The 26,926-nt window shown below is 41.6% G+C and overlaps 1 protein-coding gene across 5 annotated transcripts in view; it reads right to left on the reverse strand.

Annotated features, from left to right (window-relative positions):
- The window catches only part of LOC107583782 (zinc finger protein 423-like), a 193,112-nt gene that overhangs the window by 66,348 nt on the left and 99,838 nt on the right, over positions 1-26,926 (reverse strand). For 2 of the 5 annotated variants that reach the window (XM_016270096.1, XM_016270092.1), the window contains 4 exons: positions 17,631-20,905; positions 17,263-17,421; positions 16,465-16,549; positions 10,954-10,974 (listed from right to left, as the gene is read on the reverse strand). In XM_016270096.1, coding sequence (XP_016125582.1) covers positions 10,954-10,974; positions 16,465-16,549; positions 17,263-17,421; positions 17,631-20,905 — 3,540 coding nt within the window. Of the gene's footprint in view, positions 1-10,953; positions 10,975-16,464; positions 16,550-17,262; positions 17,422-17,471; positions 20,906-26,926 lie in introns of all 5 variants that reach the window. The other 3 variants (XM_016270094.1, XM_016270093.1, XM_016270095.1) reach the window with 3 other exon arrangements.

Raw genomic sequence — 26,926 nt, forward strand, 5'->3', positions numbered from 1 at the left:
AGACAGGCAATTTGATTCAAGCTATACAGAAGTGCATCAGTCAGTCAGTGAACAGACTGTGGATGGACAAGACAGAGATACTACAGTCTAAAAAATGAGAAAGGCAGATGAGATTTTGTCTTAAAATGGTGTTCAATCAAAAACTAAGAGCAGAAATCAAACAAAATGGTGTGATACCTCCAGAAAGCTCCAAAAACCGCCTGAACATGAATTTAAACCTTTGTTTTATGGCTTAATTGACTTTTTATTCACAACACTGACATATGTGTTTACTATTCACACTTTAGCCTACAAGCAAACTCTCACACAAGACAAATAAGTCTCAGAGAGATGCACACATGGACAGGCGCCTTCAGGAGAGGCCAATGTCTCATTATGAATGTGCATTTGAAGTGTGCGTGTCTTTGACAGTATATAAGTGTGTGTCATTGCGGCATGTGTGTGTGGAAAGTGGGGGAATCTAGGCCCTGTTAAACCCGGCCTTCCTCAGGGACTGCTCAGCTGGTGAAGGGGGCTGGGGGGGTTGGCACAGGGGTCTGTAGCTCCAAGAAGTCAAATTACCTCTGAGCCCGACTCATCAGCTCCTCGCACACCCACACACTCATTAATGGCGTACTCACCAGAATATTAGCACAGACAGGACTCGCAAACACGCACGCGAACAGCACCAAAGTAACACTCGCGCTGCAAGCCATGGACATAAAACTCTCGGAGCAACTATCCACGCTTCGCTACACACTTGCATGCATACACAACATGCAAACACACAAAGGGACGTGTGCAAATATCTTCAAATAAATGTAACACATTCTCTTGCACACACACATACACACACAAGGGCATTCTTGCGGGTCTCTAATGAAGCCCCAGTTGTGACGGCATGGAGGCGTCTGAGGCTCCGGCGGGATAATTATGCCGCTCCCTCGCAGCTGAGTTTGGCAGATGTAGGGGAGGGGTGCGAGCGGCGCCGAGCACGGAATAACGAGCGCGGGGGAGCGGAGGTGGGATTCGGCATGGACCCCGCCATCCGCCATTAGCAGCTTGGCACCGTCACAAATGAGTGTTTTTCACCAGAGCACCGGGAAGGGCTGCGAAATTCCAACATATTCTAAGCTTGCGCGCTGTCGCAACACCCATAGATGGTGCGAGAGAGAGAGAGAGAGAGAGAGAGAGAGAGAAACACAAACAAAAGCAGGTGGAAACAGAGAAAGATGGGAAGGGAGGGGGGAAGGTTCACGCCGCCATGACCGGATTTGTCACCTCTCTCAGCGTAGGGAGCACAGAGCGTGGCACCATGGGAAATTACCAAATCAGAATGCATTGATTTTCTTCAGGGAGGAGGCAAAAACATTCCTGAAAAACTGACATGGTTGAGAATTAAGAAGGAGATTGTATCAGACCTTTGCATTATTGAGAGCAGAGAGTGGTAGACTTTTGTTTTGTGAGGATGCTGAATAAAAGCGCTCTATTGTACGCTTCTGGTACGCAGGGACCGCATATGCATCAGGCCGACTATTACATCCTCGCTCTCTCTCTCTCATACCTCTTCGACTTCCATTTGTCTCTCTTTGTCCTCTTGTACTGTAATTAGCATAGTGTCGCCAAGGTAGGACAGTGAGCTTCACTCCAAAGAATAACTTAAAGTAATTGTATAACTGTGTGTGTGTGTGTGTGTGTGTGTGTGTGCGACAGAGCTATCATAAGTGTGAAGAGGTCCCACAGCAGTGGACGGAAAATAATCTCCAAATGTTGTGCGTTCTGCCAGCTTTCTCTCCCACACATTTCAAGCCCTGAACGGTCCTTTTCCCAGGTTTGGTCAGCTGAGTCATCCGCCACAGGGAGGTTGACCTTGCAGGCCAGTGTCACAGGAAACCAAGCCGCAGCGATCACTGCCTTGACTGCGACTTCACCCCGTATCCGACGTTCCGCGGCGTCTGCTACAGCTGTAGCATTTAACACTCACCATTTGCGTCACTAGCTAAGAAACAGCTGTTTTTATTTCACAGCTCTTTTAGAAGACACAAACTCTGTTTCAGATCCTAGTGAGCTGCCTCGATGCCAGACTTTCCAAGACAGCAACCTAACCATCATAGAACCTCAAGCAGGCACGGAATCTGTTCCTGCATTTCTGCAGAGCTGTAGAACATTCTACATATTCTATTCAACACATACTATCAAATCTAAATCTATTTAGTGGAACAGTATAGACAATTTGGAAAAAACAAAAAAAGATTTTGATCACTCTACATTGGCATCAACGTACAGTATTCCACACAAATAGAGCTTCTCCAAGAGATTTCCAACAACTTTCAATAAAGTTTGTCTTAAGCGTGACACTAAGGTACCAGACAACAAACATAATACATACACACACCATTTTTATCTATAATTTTCAGTACTGAATGAAATCTAAGTATTTAAAAGTCAATGTTTCTATTGGCTCATCCGTTATCTTGGTTTCATTTTTTCCACTAAGCTTATCAGAATTCATTATGGTATTGCATCCACTGCAAAGGGTTCAAATTGCCTTAGAATTAAGCCATAAACTATATCTTAAGATGCATAGCGTTTATAACAGTCTTCATGTTTGGAATGTGCCTTACTAGGTTTTAAAAACAGACCAAATAGTTTGTGTCACTCGTTCATTCATTCTACTCAGTCCGTCTTCCTCTCACTGATGGTAAATGATCAATTTCAAGGTGACCCTGGCTGAATTACGGCGAGTGTTTTGTGCATGCAGGCGGCTGCAGCCTGGACCCAGTAATTAACACCAGCGCCTAATGAAGTCCAGCTGCTCACCGCGCAGACTAAGAGGCTGCCAAAAACCAGGAGAGCCCCTGTCAGCCAGCCTCATCCTCCTCGCTCGCTCTCACTCACTTCCGAAGGTCAACCTCCCTCATCAGCACCCGGTCAGTTCATCTCTCTCTCTTTCTCCTTCCCTCTGTATCTATTCCTCCCGCAACATCTCTGTACCGAGTAGGGAGGGAAATACACTGATCATGCATTCCTCTCATCTCATCCCTTGTTTCTTGCCAAATCTCCCCCATTTCCCCTCTGTCCCACGGATCCCTCCCCATTTCACCTGTCCGTTGCATCCCTTGATCTTTATGATACCCAATAATCTTCTTCTTCCCTCTCTCATTCTCTTAATCTCTTAATTCCAACTCAAAATGTTCTACAAGTTCAAGGTGAAATATCTGAATATGTTGATGCTGAATAGCCAGTGAGGACACAGCATGATAAAACTGAGCCAGTTCCTTCTATATCTCAAACTTTGTTTACACACACTCACTCACACACAAACACACACAACAGTTTACAGGACATTTCCAGTTTTTTTTTTTAAAGCCCACCAGGAGAAAAGAACAAGTTTAAACTAGGTATGGACAATATTAAAATTATGTATTCCTTATGATATGGTTGACAATGCCAAATAGCTAATATAGCCCAAAATTTCTATGCAACATAATATAAAACCAAATGAAACACTAAACTAACCTACAAGTGAATTTAGGCATCACAGCTTTAGAATTTATAGTAAGAAACATGGTTATTCATTTTGAGATTTGCTACAATCAACAAGATTACAATCAACTATTAAATGAACTATTAAATTGTTTTTAATGATTAACTAGATTACCTTCAAGTGAGTGTTAAATGATGGCAAATGTCATCTACACGTAAAAATAAACATACAATAAAATATAATAATAAATATAATATGATATTACATAATATTACACATTTAATAGTATGTACAATATGTACATTATGTACAATAAAATATACATATAGAATATTTTAATTTTACAATGTGTTTCTGTACATTTTTATGTAATATATGTACTGTTTAATGTAATATATACTTTTTTAATCTCTAATATCTGATATGATAACAATAACTGTGTTTACATATAACAAGTTTAAACTCTTAAAAGGTAATAGAACAACTTTCCTTATTTAAATCAATGATTTGAGGTAACAGTCTGTATTCCAAACAAACATGGAAAAGTTGCAAATTCAAGTTTAAAACTTATGAACAATATACCACTAGTTAATGAAATGAATGCTCTAAACAAACCAGATGTAACTCAAAGCGAGAAACATAAACACAGAAAGCCTCTGAACGCAGAGTTATACATACAACAAAACAAGAAGACAGGCAAACAGCAGAGACATGTTAGAGGCATACCCACAGGGTAGAAGTGAAGATTTATAGTGAATCCTAAAAGAAATCTAACAGGGGATAGGCCTATCCTAGATCTACCGTGTACCACACCTTCTGTTTTTTATCTACAAGTCACCCCTCTGAATTCCCTTCTGGATTCATCCTTCCTGCCTTCCATCTCCTCTCCCACTCTGACTCCTATTCCGGATCAAAGCCAGGATTCCTGTCATACAGGCACCTCTCACCGTTCCTCAGAGAGCGGCCTTTGAAGAGTCCGACCCCAGGTGGCCCCTTCTCCCACACATGGGCTTGAGTGCACGCACACACTCTGAGGGGCCTCCACCCGTCTCTCTGGGACCTCCACCCCCACCCTTCCATCGAGAGCGTGCCTTCCCCTGATTCCTGCGCATCTCACATAGAGCACTGATGAGCTGTGACATCCGCTTATTCCTGCCTCCCACACACACACACACACACACACACACACACACACACACACAGTATATACTCACACACTGAGGTGATGGGCAGAGGCAAGATCACACTCTGAGGGGCCTCCACCCGTCTCTCTGGGACCTCCACCCCCACCCTTCCATCGAGAGCGTGCCTTCCCCTGATTCCTGCGCATCTCACATAGAGCACTGATGAGCTGTGACATCCGCTTATTCCTGCCTCCCACACACACACACACACAGTATATATACTCACACACTGAGCTGATGTGCAGAGGCAAGATCACACCAGACAGCAGATGTTAATTATCAGGCAGTATTTAGGGGGCTTTATTTGCAGAGTTTACCTGGCACTGTTGTATCACCTGCACCGCTCTGTTTTTCTGACATCAACTTGGTTTCTTTCAAGAGCTATACCTTGCCCCCACCACTCTCAAAAATGAGAACTCTTCATTTTTAAAGTATTTACTCACCCTCCTGTTGTTCAAAAGCTGCTTGACTTTCTTTTTCTAGCAGCTCTTTTCCATGCAATTACTATGAATGGGAACTTCAGTCTTCAAAAAGGCAGCAAAAGCATAACTAAAATAGTCTAAATGGCCACGCACCACATTTCATGTCTTCTGAAGCCATAGGATAAGCTTTATAAGAGGGAAAGACCAAAATGTAAGTTTAGAACCAAAAAAGTCTGCTTCATGAATGAATCTTTGACTGTATCAAGTGATTCATTTAATATATCCAACTCAAATGAATGATTCATTAACAAATTAGACATTACTAGTTCTCTTAGGAATTCCATCCTTATCACATTTTCTCCCCCTCATCACGCATCCATTGTGTAAAGTCGTGTGCACGTAAGTCCTCTTCACCAGCTACGACAGATGCCACTGTCGCTCGAGAAAATAAATTCAGAATACTTAACGAATTAAGTGAGGAGCAAATTGCGGCTGGCCCCCTTTCATTATGCCCAGATAGGCAGGCAGCTTGTTTGTCTTTTTAACAATTACCGCACGGCACAGAGAAGGGAGGGTTGGGAGGCTGACGAGCTCCTGATATCGCCGCTCCTTCCCCTCCACGGCAGCTGGCTGAGACACACCTGGACGGATCTGGGACGGCGGGGAGGGAAAGAGGGGAAACGGGGCAGCTGCACCTCTACCAGATTTACCTGAGAAAGATGTACACACATGCTGCTAACATACCAGCATGTCAAAGATTCATTCAGATCTAGCTCTTCCTGTGTCAGAAATCATGACGTATCAGTAAACCCGATCAACTAAAGACACGTTCCTCCGCAGTCTTTTCTATAAGCACAACCTGCAACCCCTACCCAGGCGATTTCGCCACGTTGCCCGCAAGTGTACCTCATTTTCCATTCTGTTCCCACACCTTTTGGAGGAGGCTCCCCCTGAGCAGTTCTCTTATAGATCTCCAAACAGCTTGTAATTACCTTTAATAAACAGCATAAGAAGCAAATCAAGCGCAAACGTGGCAAAATGAGCTCTCAGGGGGATCAGACATCACTCAGCCTTGCAAACAAACATTTCGGCAAAACATTGCTGCCTCACTCCCTTTTCAACATGACATTCTCTGTGGGGGCTATTCAAAGGAGGGAGAAAGGAAGAGAGAGAGAGACAGTAAATGAATTAAATCAGTGGTGTTTGGTCATGGAGAAATTTAGGGGTCATGTGCCACCACAGCATGTTTGAGCTTGAATATGAATTCATACACAGATCTGCATAAAGTGCAATAAAAATGCATGATATATAAGTATCATACTGGTTATTTACTTTGTCTTTAAATTAACATAACACTATAAATTACATATTCAACACTATAAATTAATCATAACACTGTTGAATGAAATCTTTTTTTTTAAAACTCACAAATACATCTTTGCCATTTAAAACAATAATAATATTAAAATGATAAATTTTAGTGTTTTATGGTAAATGCATTTAGAAAAAATTTATAAAATATAAAATAGATGTTACACATCAGCTATTTATTGGTTATTGGTAAAGACATTTATAATGTTACAAAATATTTCTATTTAAGAAATTTAGGGGTCATGTGCCACCACAGCATGTTTGAGCTTGAATATGAATTCATACACAGATCTGCATAAAGTGCAATAAAAATGCATGATATATAAGTATCATACTGGTTATTTACTTTGTCTTTAAATTAACATAACGCTATAAATTACATATTCAACACTATAAATTAATCATAACACTGTTGAATGTAATCTTTAAAAAAAAACAAATAAATCTTTGCCATTTAAAACAACTGATTATAATTTTGAATGTTTTATGGTAAATGTATTTAGAAATAATGCATAGAAAATTATAACATCAGCTATATATTGGTTATCAGTGTATGTATGTTTGTATATCTACATATATATATATATACATATGTGTGTGTGTGTGTGTGTGTGTGTGTATGTATTTGTATATATATATATATTTTTTACATATTTTTAAGAAATTAATTCTTCTCTGCAGCAAGTATACATTAAATTGATAAAAAAATACAGGAAAGAAATGTATAATATTACAAAAGATTTCTATTTCAAATGAATGCTGTTCTTTTGAACTTTCTATTCATCAAATAATACTGAAAAAATATTTTGACCAAAATATTGCTAAGCACAACTGTTTTCAATAAAAATAAAAATGGTTCTTTAGCACCAAATTAGCATATTTAAATGATTTTAACACTATAAATTACATATTCAACACTATAAATTAATCATAACACTGTTGAATGTAATCTTTAAAAAAAAACAAATAAATCTTTGCCATTTAAAACAACTGATTATAATTTTGAATGTTTTATGGTAAATGTATTTAGAAATAATGCATAGAAAATTATAACATCAGCTATATATTGGTTATCAGTGTATGTATGTTTGTTTATCTACATATATATATATATATGTGTGTGTGTGTGTGTGTGTGTGTGTGTATGTATTTGTATATTTATATATATTTTTTACATATCTTTAAGAAATTAATTCTTCTCTGCAGCAAGTATACATTAAATTGATAAAAAAATACAGGAAAGAAATGTATAATATTACAAAAGATTTCTATTTCAAATGAATGCTGTTCTTTTGAACTTTCTATTCATCAAATAATACTGAAAAAATATTTTGACCAAAATATTGCTAAGCACAACTGTTTTCAATAAAAATAAAAATGGTTCTTTAGCACCAAATTAGCATATTTAAATGATTTTTCTTATTTATTTATTTTTTGTGATTCTGAAGACTGGAGTAATGGCTGTTGAAATAAATAAATTACATTTTAAATTCTTTATTAATTGTTTTGAATTGTAATAATGTTTCACAATTTAGCTATTTATTACTGTACATTTAATCAAATAAAAGCAGCCTTGGTGAGCATAAAATACTTTAAAAAACATTTTTAAAAATCTTACCCACCCCACACTTTTGAACAGTAGTGTATACAGGTCATGCAATGATATGCTCAATAAGTAAAATGTGATTTACAGTCAGACGGCTGCCGCCAACAGGGTCATCAGGACCCTGATTTGAAGCTTACCAAACTAATACAAAAACATAAAATATTGATTTTATATTATTTTATTAGGTGAGAGGAATGAGACCACAGACTGATACCATAAAACTAGTACAGCTATGTAAGAAATCGGTTACCAGGGGCAACTATTTAGTTTAGCAGTCATTACACAAAAATATTTGAGTGCAGAATGACCAATCAGAATCATGTATTCAGGACACCCGAGTAGTAAAACTTAAACATATGCAGATGTGCATGTGTTTAACTGTGCACGTGTGTTGCATTGATTTGGTCAAGCTCAACTCCCTCAATCTTTCTCTCTCCCTCTCTCTATTCACCTCTAGCAGCGCACCCTCCATCATCCCCCTCAAACGTTGCCCGGCTCCTATGAGGTTCCGGCTGGCTAGCTCCAGGTGGTCTATGATGTGCATGAGGGGCTGTCATCTGTTCCCATGCTCAGGTACTTGCCACATGGGCTGCAGTAGAGAGCGCCACACCATTAACAAGCCATAAAAACCAACCCAACCCTTTTAAAACATCAGAACACTGAGGAATAACTGCTCTCACCAAAGCCACTCAACCTAACATCGGCTCGGTGCGCACAATAGAGACATCAGGGGCTGGATAACAAGGAAGTGACATGCAATGTGAAGGAATGATGATTTCTTTTGCTCTCATGACTACAGAATGGAGGGGGCAGGAGTATGGCTATACACACACACACACACACACACACAGTGTGGCCCTAGGCTAGACACTGGTTTTTACAGGCACTCAGTGAAGTGAACCCTCATCCACATTATCTACATCCATTATCTACATCTACATCCACTCCTAAAGCTTCTTGTGTGCTGCCTCATTAAGTCTGCGCTGACACAGAGACCGCGCCAGGTCTCCTTTAGTAGCCAGCCTCCGTGCATGTGTGTGTGTGTGTGTATTTGTGTAAGTGTGTGTCTGTCTCTACAGCATGAGCTGGGCATCACCTCCAGCAAAATAAAAAACCTGCACTGCTCTGTGGCATCACTTTCTGTTAAAAAAAAAAAAAAGCACCGGTCATCTTTATCCCAACGAGACAACAATGAATCCCACAATCCTTCACTCTGCACTAAAGAAATAATCTGACTTGTGTGACTGTTTGTGTACATGAAAACAGATTTTCGACAAATAATAGCTGTGATGTGACAAGACAAAGATTCAAATATGGAAAAGCGCACCCACAGTTGAGACAAGAAGACTATTATGACATCACAGAGAACACCCTGGGGTCAAACGGCAAGCATCTATGTGGCGTTGCCTTGACAACACATGTGCAACTCCTGCTCCAGGCATCAGAATCACTGGGATGAATAACTAAGAGTTAACGGTGACATTAGCGATACTCTCTGGAGAGCAGCCTCATTCAGGTGTATGTGCGTTCATGCCCTTGGCCCAGCCCCATGCACAAATAACCACTATGACAATATGTGTGGGTGTGTGTGTGTTGTAAACTGGCACAGGGATTGGGGTATGGAAATCAAATGACATAATAATATAAGTAAGGTCGCGCCCTTTTAAGCTCCCTTTGACATCATATTCTATATATTCATATTTAAATCATATTCTACCACTGAAATGACAGTCTCATGAACTGTATGCTCCAAATTAAATGTCTTTTCAATTCTAATTCAGTTTCTGTGTTTAAAATAATGCAACAAACAAGATTGGCCCAGCCCCATGCACAAATAACCACTATGACAATATGTGTGGGTGTGTGTGTGTTGTAAACTGGCAGAGGGATTGGGGTATGGAAATCAAATGGCATAATAATATAAGTAAGGTCGCGCCCTTTTAAGCTCCCTTTGACATCATATTCTATATATTCATATTTAAATCATATTCTACCACTGAAATGACAGTCTCATGAACTGTATGCTCCAAATTAAATGTATTTTCAATTCTAATTCAGTTTCTGTGTTTAAAATAATGCAACAAACAAGACACAGAATTGCATTTTAAATTTGAATGTATAGAATAATTAAAAATAAATGTATTCAAAGAATGAATTTTATGAAGCTAGAAAAACTCTTTGAAAGTTGTGAAAAAAATGGACAGCCTCGAAGTATGGATAGATAGATAGATATAGATAGACAGACAGACAGAGATAGATAGACAGACAAATAGACAGATAGTTTCAAAATGCTTTATTTAATCTAACAAAGCTCCAAAAACATTTTGATCAAAGCTCACTGAATACACCACAACTGCCTACATTTATACTGAAACAACTCCTATTCTGTGTTAACAAGGAGGAAGTAGGATAGATAGTAGGATAGAAAGGCTACTATTATTCCGTAGTATGAACTAAACCAGCATAACAAGAAAATACTATTACTCCACTTTATATAAAACTAACAACAAAAGTGAGATGTGGGGGAAGTCCACAACACATTATTATTGTAATTCCGTCACAACGTAATTCAGGCTTTGCAAAGACTGTTGCCGAAGGGTGGGTGCTCTTGAGTAAAAGCCATTTCTCATTTCACATGCTGACAAAAACGGTCTGTTTAATTCTGAGGGTTAAAAAGAGTATGGAAAATGAGCATGAAAACTAAATTATGGGGACCTGAGGGAAAATAAATGAATGAAAAATGAAAAAAGTATGGCATGACCCCTTTATGTGACCAATCATGCACTGTTCTGTACTATAGCCCCGGTCCTTCTACTCAAGCAGTGAGAGATGTATGTGTGCTTGAGGGGGGTCATTCATTCAGGTAATCTAGCTAAGAATGGAGAGAGATAAGGGGGAACAAACCTTGCAGCTGGGCGGGCTCTCCTATGGGCCGTCCGACAGGCAGGGAGGGTGGAAAGAGAAGGCAGGGTGACAGTTAGTCAGCAGCTCTATGATCACATGAGGGTTAGATGGTGGAGGAGGGGTCAGACATGTGAGTCATGGCTCACTCATGGTGACCGTATGGAGGGAGACTGGGCTGCCATGGTTTTGCATGTCTTAAATTGTCAAAATACAGTAGAACTAGAAAAATAACCATTGTTATGGTGTGAGTTCCTTCTAAAAATGATACTTTTGTCATCATTTACTCATCCTCTTGTCATCCCAAATAAATAATAAGAACAACTTTAATTATATATTTTTTGTCATTTTAACTCAACAGCACTTGTGCTCACTTTTATACTAGAAAAAGACCTATACTTGTAAACTTCTCTTTTTGTGTTCCACAGATGAAAAAAAACTATTCAGGTTTGGAACAATATTAGGATGATTAAATGATGCCAAATTTGATAAACTATTCCTTTCGCATTCATTATCCTAAAACGCTTCCAGTGGTTTGTCATATACAAATGAACAAACTTAAAGGGATAGTTCACCCAACTCACCCTCGTGTCCAAACCTGTATAACTTTCTTTTATCTGAAGAATGCAAAAGAATATGTTGAAGAATGTTGCAACTGTTTTTGACCATATAATGAAAGGCAACTGGGTCTAAAACAACACTGGACCCCAATGACTTTCACTGTATAGACAAAAAAAACACATTCCACAGTGAAAAGGAAGTCATACAGGTTTGGAAAAAGCATGAGTATGAGTGAATGAAGACAGAATTTTTTGCATGAACTAGTTGCATGCAAACCAAACAATTTCAGTTCCCATTGACTTTCATTGCATTTTTTGTCCATACAATGGAAGTCAATGGGACACCGAAACAGTTCAGTTACCAACATTCTTCAATATATCTTCTTTTGTGTTCCACAGAAGAAAGGAATTCATATAGTACAGGTTTGGAACAACATGACAAAATTGACCTTTTGGGTGGACTATCCCTTCAACAACTTTGTATAAGATGTACAAGAGCGTGTCCCCTAACGTTCAATCCTGAACCTTTCACAGATCACAGCGGTGCAATACAAGAGACCCTGGAAAAGTGAAACGGAGAGAGAAAAAAGCGATACAGCTGAAACGAGTGAGGGAGAATCAGCACTGGACGGAGGGGGGTGAAGAGGCTGACTACAGCTCAATCCACTAATAAAGGCAGATGAAAGGGAGGTTAAACACAATATGCTAATTGAAATGTGTTGGCTGATTAAGGGCGATTGAGAGGAGAGTGGACGTGCTGTGAGTTCTGTACGCCGGTGATTAGTGCAACATTAGTGTCTGCATGCTATTCCTTGCGACGTGCCCAAATGGACGGATGGAGATCGAGGTGGGGGGGGGGGGAAATGAGTAAAGCCTCCTTCTGCTCGCCTCTCCCACTGTTCCTATACTCTCACCCAACATGAAAAGCAAAGAAAAACACAGAAAACTTGTCAAACCCCAAGGACTGCATTGAGGCCTGAAAAACAAACCAGCCTATGTGCGTCTAGCCTACCTAGCAAAACACAAACATTATAAAACATCACACCTTATCACAAGGAGTGTCAAGAACATGTCAAGGTGGAAGTGTGGGATACTAGGCCGAGTTCCTCGCTGTATTGTTTGAGAGGCCTTGTGTTTTGTGTCTGCTTGTTTGTTACTCAAGCTTATTTTCACCTCTCTTGTCTTGCTTATCTGTCAGTCTGTCTGTATTTTTATTACTATTATTTTTCAGTGCATAATCTTTTGTGTGTGAAGGTCTCTCAGGAGCACAAGGTATTTTTTTCTGCAGGCTTTATTGTTTTCCGCTGCACAGCTGTAGACCCACGGGGTGCCCCCTGCAGGTGTGAGAGTGTGTATATACTTATATGTGTGTGTGATTTCTAGCATTCGTTCTCAAGAGTGCGTGCTTGGGTCGATTCTCCCCCCGCCAACAGGGCGCACCGCTGCACAGAGGTGATCATCAAGGGGTGCTGTGCTAAATGAAGACTAAAATTAAAAGCAGTGCACTGAGATGCCTGTGACGGCACATCCCCGTGAGGGTGGTCTGACAGTGGGACACGACATCTTTTTGCCCCCAAACGAACAGCCTGGCTCAGAGGGGGTCTGTTATATTAATATGAATATAAACTCACTGAGCTGGATCGAGCTTCCCTTCTCATTTTCATCTGCATCCCTGTCATTTCAGGAACAAATCAAAATGGCGTCTTTTATGTGCTTGTATCACCAAAGTGTAATTTAAAGTATTTTTTCTTTATTAGACAGATGCTGTAGAGTGTAGAGTAGAGAAGTCGTCAGAGTTGGGTAAACATCTTTAACAGTGAATGGGCGACTACCACAAATATATTTTTTGCATTCCCATTTGCTCAAATAGCAAAAGAAAAACTCCATGACTTTGAGAAAAAAAAAGGGAAAAAAACAGAGGTAGACTGATAACGGCAGTCAAATTTATCGTCACTCCCATAGACGCTGTATTAGAAACACCTTCGCATTAGCCTTAACTAGTTTTTTGTAATTTAATGCAAAGGTAATATAATACAAAGTATAGTGTTATAAATGCACATACATTTAAAAAAAAAATTAAATACAAAAAACTTTATTTACGATGCTGATGACCGTTGAAACGCGTCATCACAGTCTTGTGAAAAGGGTCCATTGCCAAGATTCTGTTTCTCTGGTAAGTAAGAGTCCTTCACTACTGTATTTCCCACAAACAGCCCTGTAGTGTGACAAATTAAATCACAGACATTTAATACAATCTGGCAATCAATATGAGATTATAAAAAACTGCATGTATAATAAATATACAAAAAAAAAAAAGATTTACATGGCAACTATTTGCGTTGTGTAAATAGATGGGTTTTACATATATCTGAATCACAGTGTTCAGTAAAAAGTCTCTATTTCAGAAAAGATCATTTATTTTCAGAATAAAAAAAACTATTAGTCAAGTTCAAGCAGACCAATGGGATGCGACCACTTTGCAGGTTGACAGAGTGTCGAGCCAATGAGAGAAGATCCTGAGCAGACGCTGAACAGACGATCACTGCAACATGAAACTAATGATAATGCAGTATAAAAACCACACAGTAAATATAAGTCTGCATGACCTGGTGCAGTCTGGAGCCGTCGGTTGTTTGATGAAATCAGGGCAGCGCTAATGAAATTCATTTTTCCCTTACACACGGATTGCCGCCTCCGTGCAAAATCGTTACGCGGTCTCTCCGCACAGAGACAAACGACTACATTAAATAATCACACGGCTTCAATCAACAGGCAGGGAAAAATAAACCCACATTCCTCCAGGCTCACCGCCTCCTGGAGAACGGAGCTCTGATCGCATTCGCTTGCCTCACCAGTCAGATTAATTAAAACACTAGGCTTTTTCCACCCCTCCCATCTCAGTGTAATCAAGCTCTTTTGCAGCAAACCGCAACAGCCCAAAATCTTTAGCGATTCCCTCACCTATGCTCAACGCTGGTTACATGCAAATGCAGCAGGCAGCAAAGATTTGAAACGACACCAACATAATCTAAACCTAAATTAAAGATCAAGTCACAAAACCTTGAGGTGCCCTACCCACCTGAAGCATGCCTTAGGAAGCCTTCAGGTGTGTAAAACGAATGTTAAAGGTGTGTGTGGGATTTATTTTTTTTAATTTGTGAGAGGAAAGTCTCTTGTGATTGGTGCAGGTTCCTCTTGGGCTGCTGGCGGAGCAAAGTGATGATACAGAAAATGACACAGGCAGCGTGTTTACGCAGTGGTGGGGCGCTCACAGGAAGGACACAAGAGAAAAGAGGAGAGAAGAGGAACAGAGGGGAGCAGATGTTGCAAGTTTGAGGAGGTAAACTGACTGAGATGAGGTGTCACCTCAGCCTACTGGTGACTGTTAGAGTGAGAGAGGGGAGGGGGACGGAGCTGGAAAGAGTGAGAGGAAGGGAAAGTGGGGGGGATGTGGGAGACTAGGTGAGGTATGATCACACCTCTGCAAAAAGGTAGTACAACTGAAACGGGGAACCGTGTGTCTGTGTATCCACAAGCCAGGAGGATGTTACCAAAAAAAAGCTGTCTGTCTGTGTATGCAGTCTCTTATCAGATGTGTCAATCATATATATATATAAGAGCAGGTATGTCTGGGTAGGAATGCACAGGGACTTCCACACATCAACTACATTCACATCTTCAACATATATGCAACGACCACACGCACACACACAACTGCTTTTGGCAGAGATGCATGCATGAATATGCATAGTGAAAGCACTGATGAAACACGGGAGGCGGAGAGATCAAATTTGTGCGATTTCCACAGCTGCCAAACTGTGAAATTTTTTATAATCAAACGTCTCCGCGTTGCGCGACACAACGAATCGATTATGAAATTCGTTGCCAACTCTTTTAGTAATCGATTTTTATCGATTTAATCGATTCGTTGTTGCAGCCCTACACACAAGTCTATGTGGTTAGGCACAATGGCCTTTCTAAAGACATATGCAGCATGCTCACTAGGACTCTAAGAATATATCAGGCGGCTCCGCTCTAGTATTGGCTGTCAGGACTGGAGAAGGCCGGGAAGTTGCTGAGGCTCAGAGCATTGCGCCGTTTGTTCTGTGAAATTACTCACAGGCCCAGCTCATTAATCTACACTACAGTGTGCTGCAGCAGCAATTATTACTTAAAGAATAACAACACCAAGGGAGGAGGCATATAAAACAACTACAGAGGAACTGTTCAGTTAAGCTCATATACTGCAGCCAGGGCCACTAGCCAAAGAAACAAGAAACTTGGGAAGGAAAATATCATCCACCAGGAGCCAATCATTAAAAAGTCCCACCCAGCACTCTATGGCATGTTACCGTTTGAGGAAACACATTCATAACATTCCTATAACATAATTAGATAAGCCACAGAGCCCTTTATTAATCCACCTAACCTAACCTAACAATTCCTACATTGGTAAATAACACCCCCTCCACGTACACATGTAGTTACTCTATTCATAAAATATCTGCAACAAAGAGCAAAATGCGTGTAATTGTCCACGACAGGCTACAGGAGTTAAATGAAGGGGAATAAAAGAACCTAATTGTTTGTTGGCCTTTGCTGAAGGAGTGAGACCTGCAGTCCTGGTCTCGGCTGCATGGTGAAGAGTTAACAGAGCAATCAGACCTGCAGCCGAGGCCTCAGCTGCGTAGTCAAGTGTTAAACAATGGAACAGCTGTTGAGAGCGATGTCTGCACTTCCAGAAATAGAGCTGTTCATTTCACCTGTCTGTCTCACACCTGTGTGCAGGGAGTGAGAGAGAGTGCTGGGGCAAGACTAAGGCAGCAAATAAGGGTAGGAAAGCAGGAGGAGAGACTGGCAAGCAGCCAAACACACACACACACACACACACACACACATGTAAATATGCATGTACACACGCGCACTAGCAAAGGAAACTATGTGGTTGACTTACCGATCATATGATTGGCAACATGGATCTGGATCTCTCGTTCCGTCTCAAAGGTCATTTGGCATTTGATGCACTGATACGTCTTCTTCTACAAGGAAAGATACAAGGTTGGAATTCACATTGAACAGGCTTTTTTTTTATTTCCACACACTCACATACAACAGACCTATCCTATGCTGCAATGAGAGGGGAAAAGGCAGAGATTCTCCTATCTGTTACACTGAGCTGAGACAAAAGCACAGGTAAAGATTGAGCTTCCCTGGAAGTTCACTATCAATATCTAGTGAAGTGAACAGGCTGTACAATAGCCCAGCAGGATGAGGCTGCTGAACCCTCTGGGGCCAGTAGTAATGTAGCCATGAATTCACACATCTCTCTGACTCAGAACATTTTGGGAACACAGGGAACTTATACACTAAAAATACTGCTAGAAAATGGTTGCTGGCAATGCCTCCCCTTTTCAAAAGAAATTGCATAAAATTCTTCTTTGACTTGTCAAAAGAAAATAGATAATAGGAAAAGAAACACAAAAAGAGAAAAAGGTAGAGAAAGATCACAAATTTGAGAACTAAAGGAAAACCTCAAATGACCTAAAAAGTACTCTAAGCAAATACATAACCATTTTGTGATAGAACATTTCTCTCAAAAGGCCCAATGCTTGTTGACAATGGCTAAGAGTCATCTTTGATCTTCTGTTTTCATATTGAACAACCAAGTACATTTTAATACCCTTTCAGACAAAAGAACATATAATTAAGACAGTGATATCAGGTTATCAGAGGGTGAGGCTTAGACACTTACTTTAGGGACAGGTGAAGCATCGGTAACTTTCTTAGCTCCACTGGTCTCAGGGCTCATCTCGGGATGGTCCACCTGAACATGGCTTTCCAGGTCTTCAAGGGTCTCAAATTTAACAGCACACTCTGGGCAGCGCAGTCCAGTGGTGCACTTCTCCCCAGCCTCTTGTGGGGTAATATAAGGTTATCAGAGGGTGAGGCTTAGACACTTACTTTAGGGACAGGTGAAGCATCAGTAACTTTCTTAGCTCCACTGGTCTCAGGGCTCATCTCGGGATGGTCCACCTGAACATGGCTTTCCAGGTCTTCAAGGGTCTCAAATTTAACAGCACACTCTGGGCAGCGCAGTCCAGTGGTGCACTTCTCCCCAGCCTCTTGTGGGGTGACAACAACAGTTGGGGACTGGCCATTTGTACCCCGACTCATGCAGCCAGCACAAAGACCGTAAGGCAGGCCGTTCACATCAATCTTGACCAGTTCTTGCTTATTCTTGAAGTCTTTGAGACACAGGGCACATTTATAGAGTTTGTGGGCCTGCAGCTGGCCATTGGGAGATGATGAGGCTGATCCTCCTCCTCCACCACTGACCCCAGAAGACGAGAGCTTCTGCATGTGAAAAGTTCCATGGATTTTCAGTTCGAGCGTTGAGGTGACAGTTTGCATGCAAACTACACAGCGGAAGCCTGTGAGGGAGTTCCTCAGATCAGGGTGCATCTGGCAGTGTTCTATAAACTCTTCCTCACTCTGCAGGGGCATCTTACAGATACGGCAGGTGCCTGTGTCCAGGCTCTTGCTGTGGGTGACCTTGTGCTCAGTAAGAGTAAGCAGTGAAGGGAAGCGTTCACCACAGATGGGACACATGTAGTGTTTTGCTGGGCCACGGTGCGTCTGGGCATGTTCCCTCAAGCCGTTCTCAGAAAAGAAGGTCCGTGAGCAAACATTGCACTTGTGATTACCCTTGATGAAGTCAGCCTTCTTTTTTCTTGAGCTTGCATCGTCCTCACCAGGCCTGATATTGTGGTCTCGAAGGCGGTGATTTTGAAGCAGAGACTCCATGGTGTAGGCCGCACCACAGATGTCACAGGCATACATTGGCTCTGAGGCATCAAGCTCCTCTTCACCACCGCTAGCTTCATGGCTGTTCGCTGTTTCCTGATTTCCTCCTTTTAACAGCATGTTCTGCAAATCTGCTTGCTCAGCAGCTGCAGTCGATCCTGCTGTAGAACGTTTAGAGCTTTGAGTCACACCATTGGGCGTTCCATTTTGGTTTCCTCCATTTCCATTGCCATTTCCTCCCTCAAAAATGCAGTGCTTCTCTCTGAGATGTCTTTCCAAAAGGACAATGGCGTGGAAGGCCTTCCCACAGAGCCGGCAGTTATACTTTTTACTGTGAGTAGTGATGTGACACTGGAGCTCTACTTCTGTGCCAAAGGTTTCCCCACAGAATATGCATTTGCGTGCTTTTCCTGTTGCCACAGTACTGGTAGGGTGACCCAAATGACTGTGCTTCACATGCAACTGCAGGTCACTTTCTTTGCGGAAGTCCCAAGCACAGGCCGTACAGCGATACATTTTCTTTTCATTGCTGTGCTTGACGGCCAGGTGGACTTGTATGGACACCTTCGAATCGAAGACTTCCTGACACAGTGTGCAGTGGTACAGCACAAAGGTATGCATGTCTAGCAAGTGCTTTTGCAGATCATCTACAGAAGAGAACTGTTTGTCGCAGCTCTCGCAGACATACTGGGTGGAAGTGGTGGTGTAGTGAATGGTCAAGTGCTGAAGCAGTGCTTCTTGAGAATCAAAGTCCTCTTTGTTGCACTGTGGGCAAGACTGTCTCCTCAGTAGCAGTTCCAGGTGGGACTTGAGATGGGCTTGGAAGCCCTCAAAGCTGGTGAATCGAAGGTCACACTGATTACAGGGATAGTCTCCATTAGCAACTGCTGGAATGCTGTCACCAGTTACCCTATGGCGTTTAGGGGAGGATATCTCCACGTCAGATGAGGCTGGGCTCAAGTCTGCCACTTTGACTTTACGCTTGTTGTTGGCGAGTGGGATGTTCTTGTGATTCTCCTTAATGTGTTTAGTGAGTTTGAGAAGGGAACCGAAGATGGGAGAGTTGGTGCAGTAAGGACAAGAATACACTTCCATGAAGGACTGCGAGGGCTGCAAGACTGGGGACTCCATCTTGGTCACACCTCCCCCAGTGCTGCAATGGGTCTGTTGGATGTGCTCGGTGAGTGAGGACTCTGTAAGGAAACCCATAGAGCACTGGTTGCAGAAGAAAGCATGGTTGCCCTCCAACGTGGTGGATCCAGCAACAACACCACCACCAGATAAGCAGTGAGAAGCACGAATGTGCTCTTGCAGGCTGTTGATGTCTGCAAACATGTCAGGACAGTAGTTGCAATGAAAGGCTGAAACATTACTGAACTGCAGAAGGGGAAAGTTTGACGCAGAGCTCCCACTGGATCTATGTGCTTTGCGCACATGCTCATTAAGGTTATAGAGAGTAGGCAGGGTTTCCAGACATAATTGACAAGTGTGGCTCTGCTGAGGTTTATCTGCATGGATAGTCTTCAGATGAATCTCAAGGACAGCCAGGCTGTTGAAATCTCTCTTGGAGCAATACGGACAACTGTAGGTTACTTTGCCTGTCCAGCTTCCATCGTCATGATCAGAAGAAGGTGCAAGCTTTCGTCTGCTCTGTCCAGGCTTAAGGATGAAGTCTGGGGTTGAGCCTCTCTCCAGGGAGGCACTGGAATCAGGGGTAGCGCTGCTCATTGATGCCACACTTCCCAAGACTGGATCAGGACTGGCACTGTGGTTGCTGGAGTCTGGCTGCCGGTGGCTGTCAAGATGGCAATAGACATCCTCTACAGATGGGAACTGCTCAGCACACATGGGGCACTTGTGTTTCTTGTTGGCATGCGTTCTATCAATATGGGTGAGTAGAGTGCCTTCATCGCTGAAGATTTCAGGGCAGTGGATGCATTGAAGCTCTGCGCGGTCTGACAGCTGGGGATGCTGCGTCAGCACGTGTTTCTCAAGTTCATCTGTCTGACTGAATGTCTCCTCGCAGTAATCACACATGTACAGGTCCTGATCCTGGTCAGCAACATCACTGCTAGATCCATCACGCTTACCCTGGTCTTTCTTTGCCAGGTGTTCCTTGTTCTTCCGATGAGCTTGCATGTGGCTCTGGAGAGAGGAGGTGGAAGAGAAGCCACGCTTGCAAATGCTGCACTTGAATGGTTTGCTGGAACTGTGTGTCTTGAGGTGGATCTTGAGATGATCGCTGCGAGAAAATGCTGCCTCACACTCCTGGCAACTGTATTTCTTGTCACCGGTGTGCAGCTTGACGTGACGATCACGGCTGCGCTTGTGTTTGAACAAACGACTGCAGAAGGTGCATTTGAAGGGCAGCTTGTCACTGTGGATCTGCTCATGGCGCTTCAGGTAGCTGAGGCGACTGAAGGACTTGTCGCAGAACTGGCAGGGATAAGGCAGGCCAGAGCCCCCTTCTTCCTCCCCTGTGCCCATGCCCATATCGCAGCAGCCATCCCCTAGCATCTGTGAAGGCGATGCCACGTCTTTGCTAGAGGGAGAGGACGCCACCCAGGAGAGTCCCGGGTCATCATCACCATCTGCAATGCAAAACACAGACAGAATTAAAATGTTAAAGAGGCAGCGAAAATATCAAAATAGAAGCAAAGAACTAAAGACAGCAAACCCCAAAGGAGTAGAGAAATAAGGACAAAGATGTATTTTTTTATCCTCTTATCCTCCCTCAGCAAACAAGCTCATGCCTATATCCCCCAGATTTGGATCTGCTTTATCATATTTTCATTATGGTCACCAGATTGAAAAGCTTCTCAAAAGTGATTAGAGCACATTCAGAAAGGAAAGCCCTCTTACTGGACAATGCATACAAAATCATAGCACTGGATTATTTATGTTTTTTCGCTGTTTGTGCAAACACGGCCAGTCTAGATTAATGCAGGCATACATTATACAAAGATATACAAAGCGAGTTGCTCTTAATTCTGTCCTGCTTTGTGCAATCTGATGGGGCCTGACACAGTCCACACGTCATCTATTTAGCATCTCAACTAGCAGACTTCGAAGGAAAGCAAGGGAGAGAGCTCATGACTTATTGAGCAGGGATGCTGCGAGCACAAAGTCCCACTGTGGCTCAGACAAACACAGAATTTTCTATCAGTGCACTGTTTGTTTGCTTTATTTTCTCTAAGTTGTATGTTCACTTTTAATGCGTTGAAAAAGCCTCTGGTATAACAGATCCAAAAAAAAAATTATGTTTACAGAGGATAACGCTCCACATCCCCTAAAAGCTCCATCCGCACTCACAAGCCAAATGCAACAATGGCCTCCTATGCTCAGTATTCTCATTAGAAATGAAAAACACACTGAAACAGAGTCACAATCTACGACCTAATGCAATGGAAAAAGGGAAAAGGAAAAAAAGAACAAAGAAAGTGCATCACCTCAGCGTGTATTGTATAAACTAATAACTTCAACACCATATGACAGTTGTAGGATTTTACTTCCGCCCCCTACTCTCCCATTACACAAAGGTGAGCACAGCATAATTTGTAGAAAATAAATTCAAGTGATGAATCGATCCACTTTAAAATGTAGGTGCTGTGCAGAACAAATAAATCTCCATGGGGGTTTGTGAGTAGAAATTTGTAAAACCATGAATTATGAATTTAGCTCTACGCGAGAATTCAGAGCTGGAGTAAAGAAAAAGTTAAAAATAGATATATCAGTAAAGTAATCAGTAAAATAAGAGGAGGAGGAGTGACATTAAGAAAATACTTGAAGTAATTCTATCAAATGGGAGCCTTTTCTAGGTTAAGGTAATTTTTGTAAGATTCAGATTTACAATTTAAGTATTTCATAAATAAAGTTGTGGCATCTCGAGCTAAATTAATTAATTTAATATATGATGAACAAAATAGAAATATGTTGTCTTTTAATTAATATATCAAATAAAAACAGAGAGAGAGAAAAAAGAAAGTACTCATGTTTGTGGGAGTGACATTAAGAAAATACTTGAAGTAATTCTATCAAATGGGAGCCTTTTCCAGGTTAAGGTAATTTTTGTAAGATTCAGATTTACAATTTAAGTATTTCATAAATAAAGTTGTGGCATCTCGAGCTAAATTAATTAATTTAATATATGTTGGATGTACTTCCCCTACTGTTAAACAGAATAAAAGGAAAAAGTGATTTTAAAAAAGGGTATTTTGATTTTTTTGACTTTTGAAAAGTTCACGTCTTGAAAGGATGATGATGCCACAAGAAGTTTTTTGGTTCATGCCATTTTTAATACATAACAAAATAGAAATATGTTGTCTTTTAATTAATATATCAAATAAAAACAGAGAGAGAGAAAAAAGAAAGTACTCATGTTTGTGCCCATGTGTACCCTCTTCTGTACCCCTTTCATTTTCTGTTTCAGTCTCTCTCACTTTCTCAGATTACATTTAGCGTAAGACATCCCGGCCCACCTCTCACATACCTCCTCTGCCTCTTTCCCTTCCCTCCTTCAAGTACAGTGCCCTCCCCCTGTTCTGTTCTCATGCTTTTGTGTCCGTGTCAGGATAAGAGCCATCCCAACACAACCTAAAACCCTTGGAGCACGGGAGAGAAAGTGTTGCAGTGGCCCAATGAAATAGCCCAGATGAAAAGCCCATAAGGGACTTAACCTTGGTGGATTCTTTGGCTGCACAATGAGACCGTGGCCCCTGACAGGCCATTCTCTGATCCAGCCACTGTGGAGGTGAGAGGGGGCGGATATGGTGGTGATGGTGGGGGTGCCGACTGACAGGTATGCCTTCTTGCTGAGACACAGACATATACCACAGTGCAAGAGATACAAAGAAACACTTGCTTTAGTTCAGAGCCAGAAAAAAGGAGGGGAAAAAAAGAGGCAGAGTACAGGAAAAGAATGGAGCCCAAAAGTAAAAAAACCTCCTGGCACATGTGGTCATTCTGGCGAATTAAATACCACAGTGCAAGAGATACAAAGAAACACTTGCTTTAGTTCAGAGCCAGAAAAAAGGAGGGGAAAAAAGAGGCAGAGTACAGGAAAAGAATGGAGCCCAAAAGTAAAAAAACCTCCTGGCACATGTGGTCATTCTGGCGAATTATAAATCTATTAATGCTAATGCAATCCCTCTGACTGCGACAGAATGTGAGAAATCACTTTTGAGAAAGAGGGAGATTATAGTCATTAAATAGCTTTAATCCTCAGAAGTGTGGCTGTCGGAAAATGGAAGATCACATGGCTTTTAGGGGGCTTTTGTCATCTGTCCGCCGGGGGACTTGGCAAGAGCACTAAACAGGGTAAGAATTTTCAATGAAAAGTTAAATTAGAAAAGAAACAGAAAGAAAAAAGTGAGGGGGGAGAGAGAAAGAAAAGAACCGGCGACTGGAATGGGTGCAAAAACATGGGGCTCCTTCCACGCTCCCGTTCTTCCACATTTACAGGCTTGAGCGACCTTCCCTTTCTTTTCAGATTTTCTTCCTCTCTGACAGTTTGTTTCTCACTTGTTTCACATTCCATCACCAAACTTTCTTTCATGTTGTGACTCATTACGGAATTAACAAGGCTGCTCTGGTGGTTGCCCCTGGCGTTGGCCTTCTCCTTGCCAGCCTGTCCCATGTGAAGGGGTGGAGCACAGGATGGAAGGGTGTAGCGAGGGAGGGAAGAATGGGAAGACAGGACTGGCAGAAGGACACATTCTGATGTCCAGGGATGGGCCTGCCACCCCGTCTCGAACAGGGCCTGGTAATTGGGACCATGATAACAGAAACACATGGTGATGGCGGCAGCCACCCCAGCACCTAATCTGCAAATAATTCTATGAGGTTCAAGAGCAGACCCCCCCACCCTGCACAGACCCCCATGCCTCCATCGGACCGGGCTGGGCTGAACCACATTGGGCCAGTTAATGGGCTAGCCAAAGCGCTGGCATGCCGGGCCGGAAGCGTGGTGGAAGACGGTAATGAATACGTGCTCGGTCTGATGTCTTTCCTTTCTCCTCTTTATCAGACACAAGGACAGATAGAGGAAGGGAGGGGGGGAGCCAGATAGAGAAGGGGGAAAAAAAGATCCCCTCCATCTCTCCCAACACCAGAGCTGTGGATTTTGTGAATGCCCCTACCAACACGAGCCAAACGTTAGAGCCAAAACAGGCTAGTGTGTTCATTAGTGCTTGAAGGCATATACAGCAGACCCACACTTATGACATACAGCACTGCTGTTCCCCTTCTGGAACAACACACCATCCAAAAACAATACAGCAGTTCCACAATGATTAACACACAGAAATTTATGCTACATGGGAGACGAGGTTAAATATACCCACTTCGACAACAACCGCACCAACACTAAACCAGCTTTACATTCATTCCAACATATTCTATTCAAACTTGACAAATGAAGGCAAACGTTCAGGTTTTGGGCTAATTAATCTCATCATCCATCTAGGTTAGATGCCACTACTAACATCTCACTTTGTCCTAAAATGCTTTTTAAGTATTTTGCTTCAGAACTACCCAGAAAGTGCCTGTCATCAAAAACAAAGTCCAGTCATGGAAAACCAGAAAGTTTACAGTATATTTTTCACCACCAAAATGTTGTGTATTATTGCTTAAAATAATTTTTCCACAAATGTTTCATTTCAGAACTACACCCAGAACCTATTCTAAAGTATAAGTAGTATGTTATCAGTGACCCTTGATGTCAACACGCTAATGCTGATAGCCTCAAGCTATGCTAATTACAATAGTAATGGACCTTAGTAAGGGTAAATGCCATATTAAATTTGACATAAAAATAAGGCTAAACGTAGAGCCTGTACAAGGTTGTTTCATGGTGCTAATTGTTCAGCCGATAAAAACACTGAAATTACCTCTTTATAAAAAAGTAAACAAAAAAAAGTTATTTTGGTGGCCCCTGACAGACTGTCAGAAAAAAGGTACTTTTGACAAGGTATGATTAGACATGACTCAGGACATTAAGATATTGAATGGACTTTACATCTAAGCCTCACAGAGCAGGATTTTTATTCATGTCAAATAGGGATGGACGATATTAGATTTTTGCCGATATCCGATATTTCTCAAATGATTTTGGCAATCATTCAGGCAAAAGTTAATTACAAGAATGACCACACTGCTGACGTGATCCTTTCACTATCACACCCTGACCACATGTAAGCTATTTGTCTTTTCGGCAAGGTATATCGGCATCATTTTTTATTTTTTTCCGGCTGATGCTGATGTTTACATTTCAAGCCTTTATTGGCCGATTTCAATAACGTTCCGATAATATCATGCATCCTTAATGTCAGATTAAATATGGTGCCTATCCCTAATACTGCAAATTAGCTAGCTTTATCACTCTTTTCATCAACAGTACATTATAAAAACTTTAATAGTGTAAACAAATTATTTGTTATATTTATTGTGTTCAAAGTTTTTGTCAATAAAAAAAAAGATTTTATTTATTCTAGAATTAAGGACAAAAGTGCCTGTAACTGGGGGGAAAAACAAACACACAATTACAACTAGGGATGCACCGAATGTTCGGTAACCGAAATGATAAGAATAAGCGAAAAGATCGAATAAACTGTACCGAACAATGACATGACACGATCAAATAGCAACTAGCGTAGAGTGAGAGGCGCAATGCAACAAACATGTCAGCAGTGTGGAAGCATTTAAAACTGTCCGAGAAAGATGCAAAAATAATTTCAAGCACCGACAGCGAGAGACTGCTTAGTACTGCATCGCATGTCTTCGATGAGAAGAGGAAGGGGTGATTGTTGCTGGTTACTGTATGATGATTGAAATCGCAAAATGGCCTTAAACAATTAGTTAATAAACTGCAGAACGTTATGTTTTCTAATACACGCATGAATTGCATGTATTCTGACAGCACTGCATGAGCTCGCGGCAGATCTGCTAGTTAACCAGCGTTCAAAGTCGAAAGCGCGAGCAAAATCTGCACTGAAACAGTGTTACTCGTCAGTTGCTCAGTCACATTTTTATGATTTTTTTACAAAGCACGTGACAATGACGTGTGACGTATTCGTAAAGAGACTCATTTATAAATCTGCTGTTGTCAACAAAAAGAAGCGCTGAGGTCTTCCTGTGGGTTTCCGCCAAAATAAAAGTTGAGAAAATGCAAGAACTCCATCAACATTCATAAATGTTAGTATTGTAATTTTACTGTTGTTCTGTAAAATAAAATAATTTTCGTCGATTTTTACAAAGCTCATCGGTCTGAAAAGCGAGGTGTGCTCTGATTGGCCAGCTATCCAGTGCGTTGTGATTGGCCGAATACCTCAACCGTGTGACGGAAATGTTGCGCCCCTTACCATATTGTGATGCCTGAGCGACGAGACAAAAACATTAAAACCCATTATAAACTAGGCATTTGTTGCATCCAGTGGGGACATAATTACGGATTATAATGACTCCATGATACTGTCTTTTTACGCGCTGCATTGCATCACGCCGCGTAAACATAAAACCATGTCTGCATTTGTGATCGGAGAAATTACAAACGCTACTCTACACTGCTCAAAACTCACGTCTAAATCGTCAGTGGCAAATTCTTTACATATAAAAAA

Source organism: Sinocyclocheilus grahami, unplaced genomic scaffold (genome assembly GCF_001515645.1).
Source record: "Sinocyclocheilus grahami isolate Dianchi unplaced genomic scaffold, SAMN03320097.WGS_v1.1 scaffold55.1, whole genome shotgun sequence".
Lineage (NCBI taxonomy): Eukaryota > Metazoa > Chordata > Actinopteri > Cypriniformes > Cyprinidae > Sinocyclocheilus > Sinocyclocheilus grahami.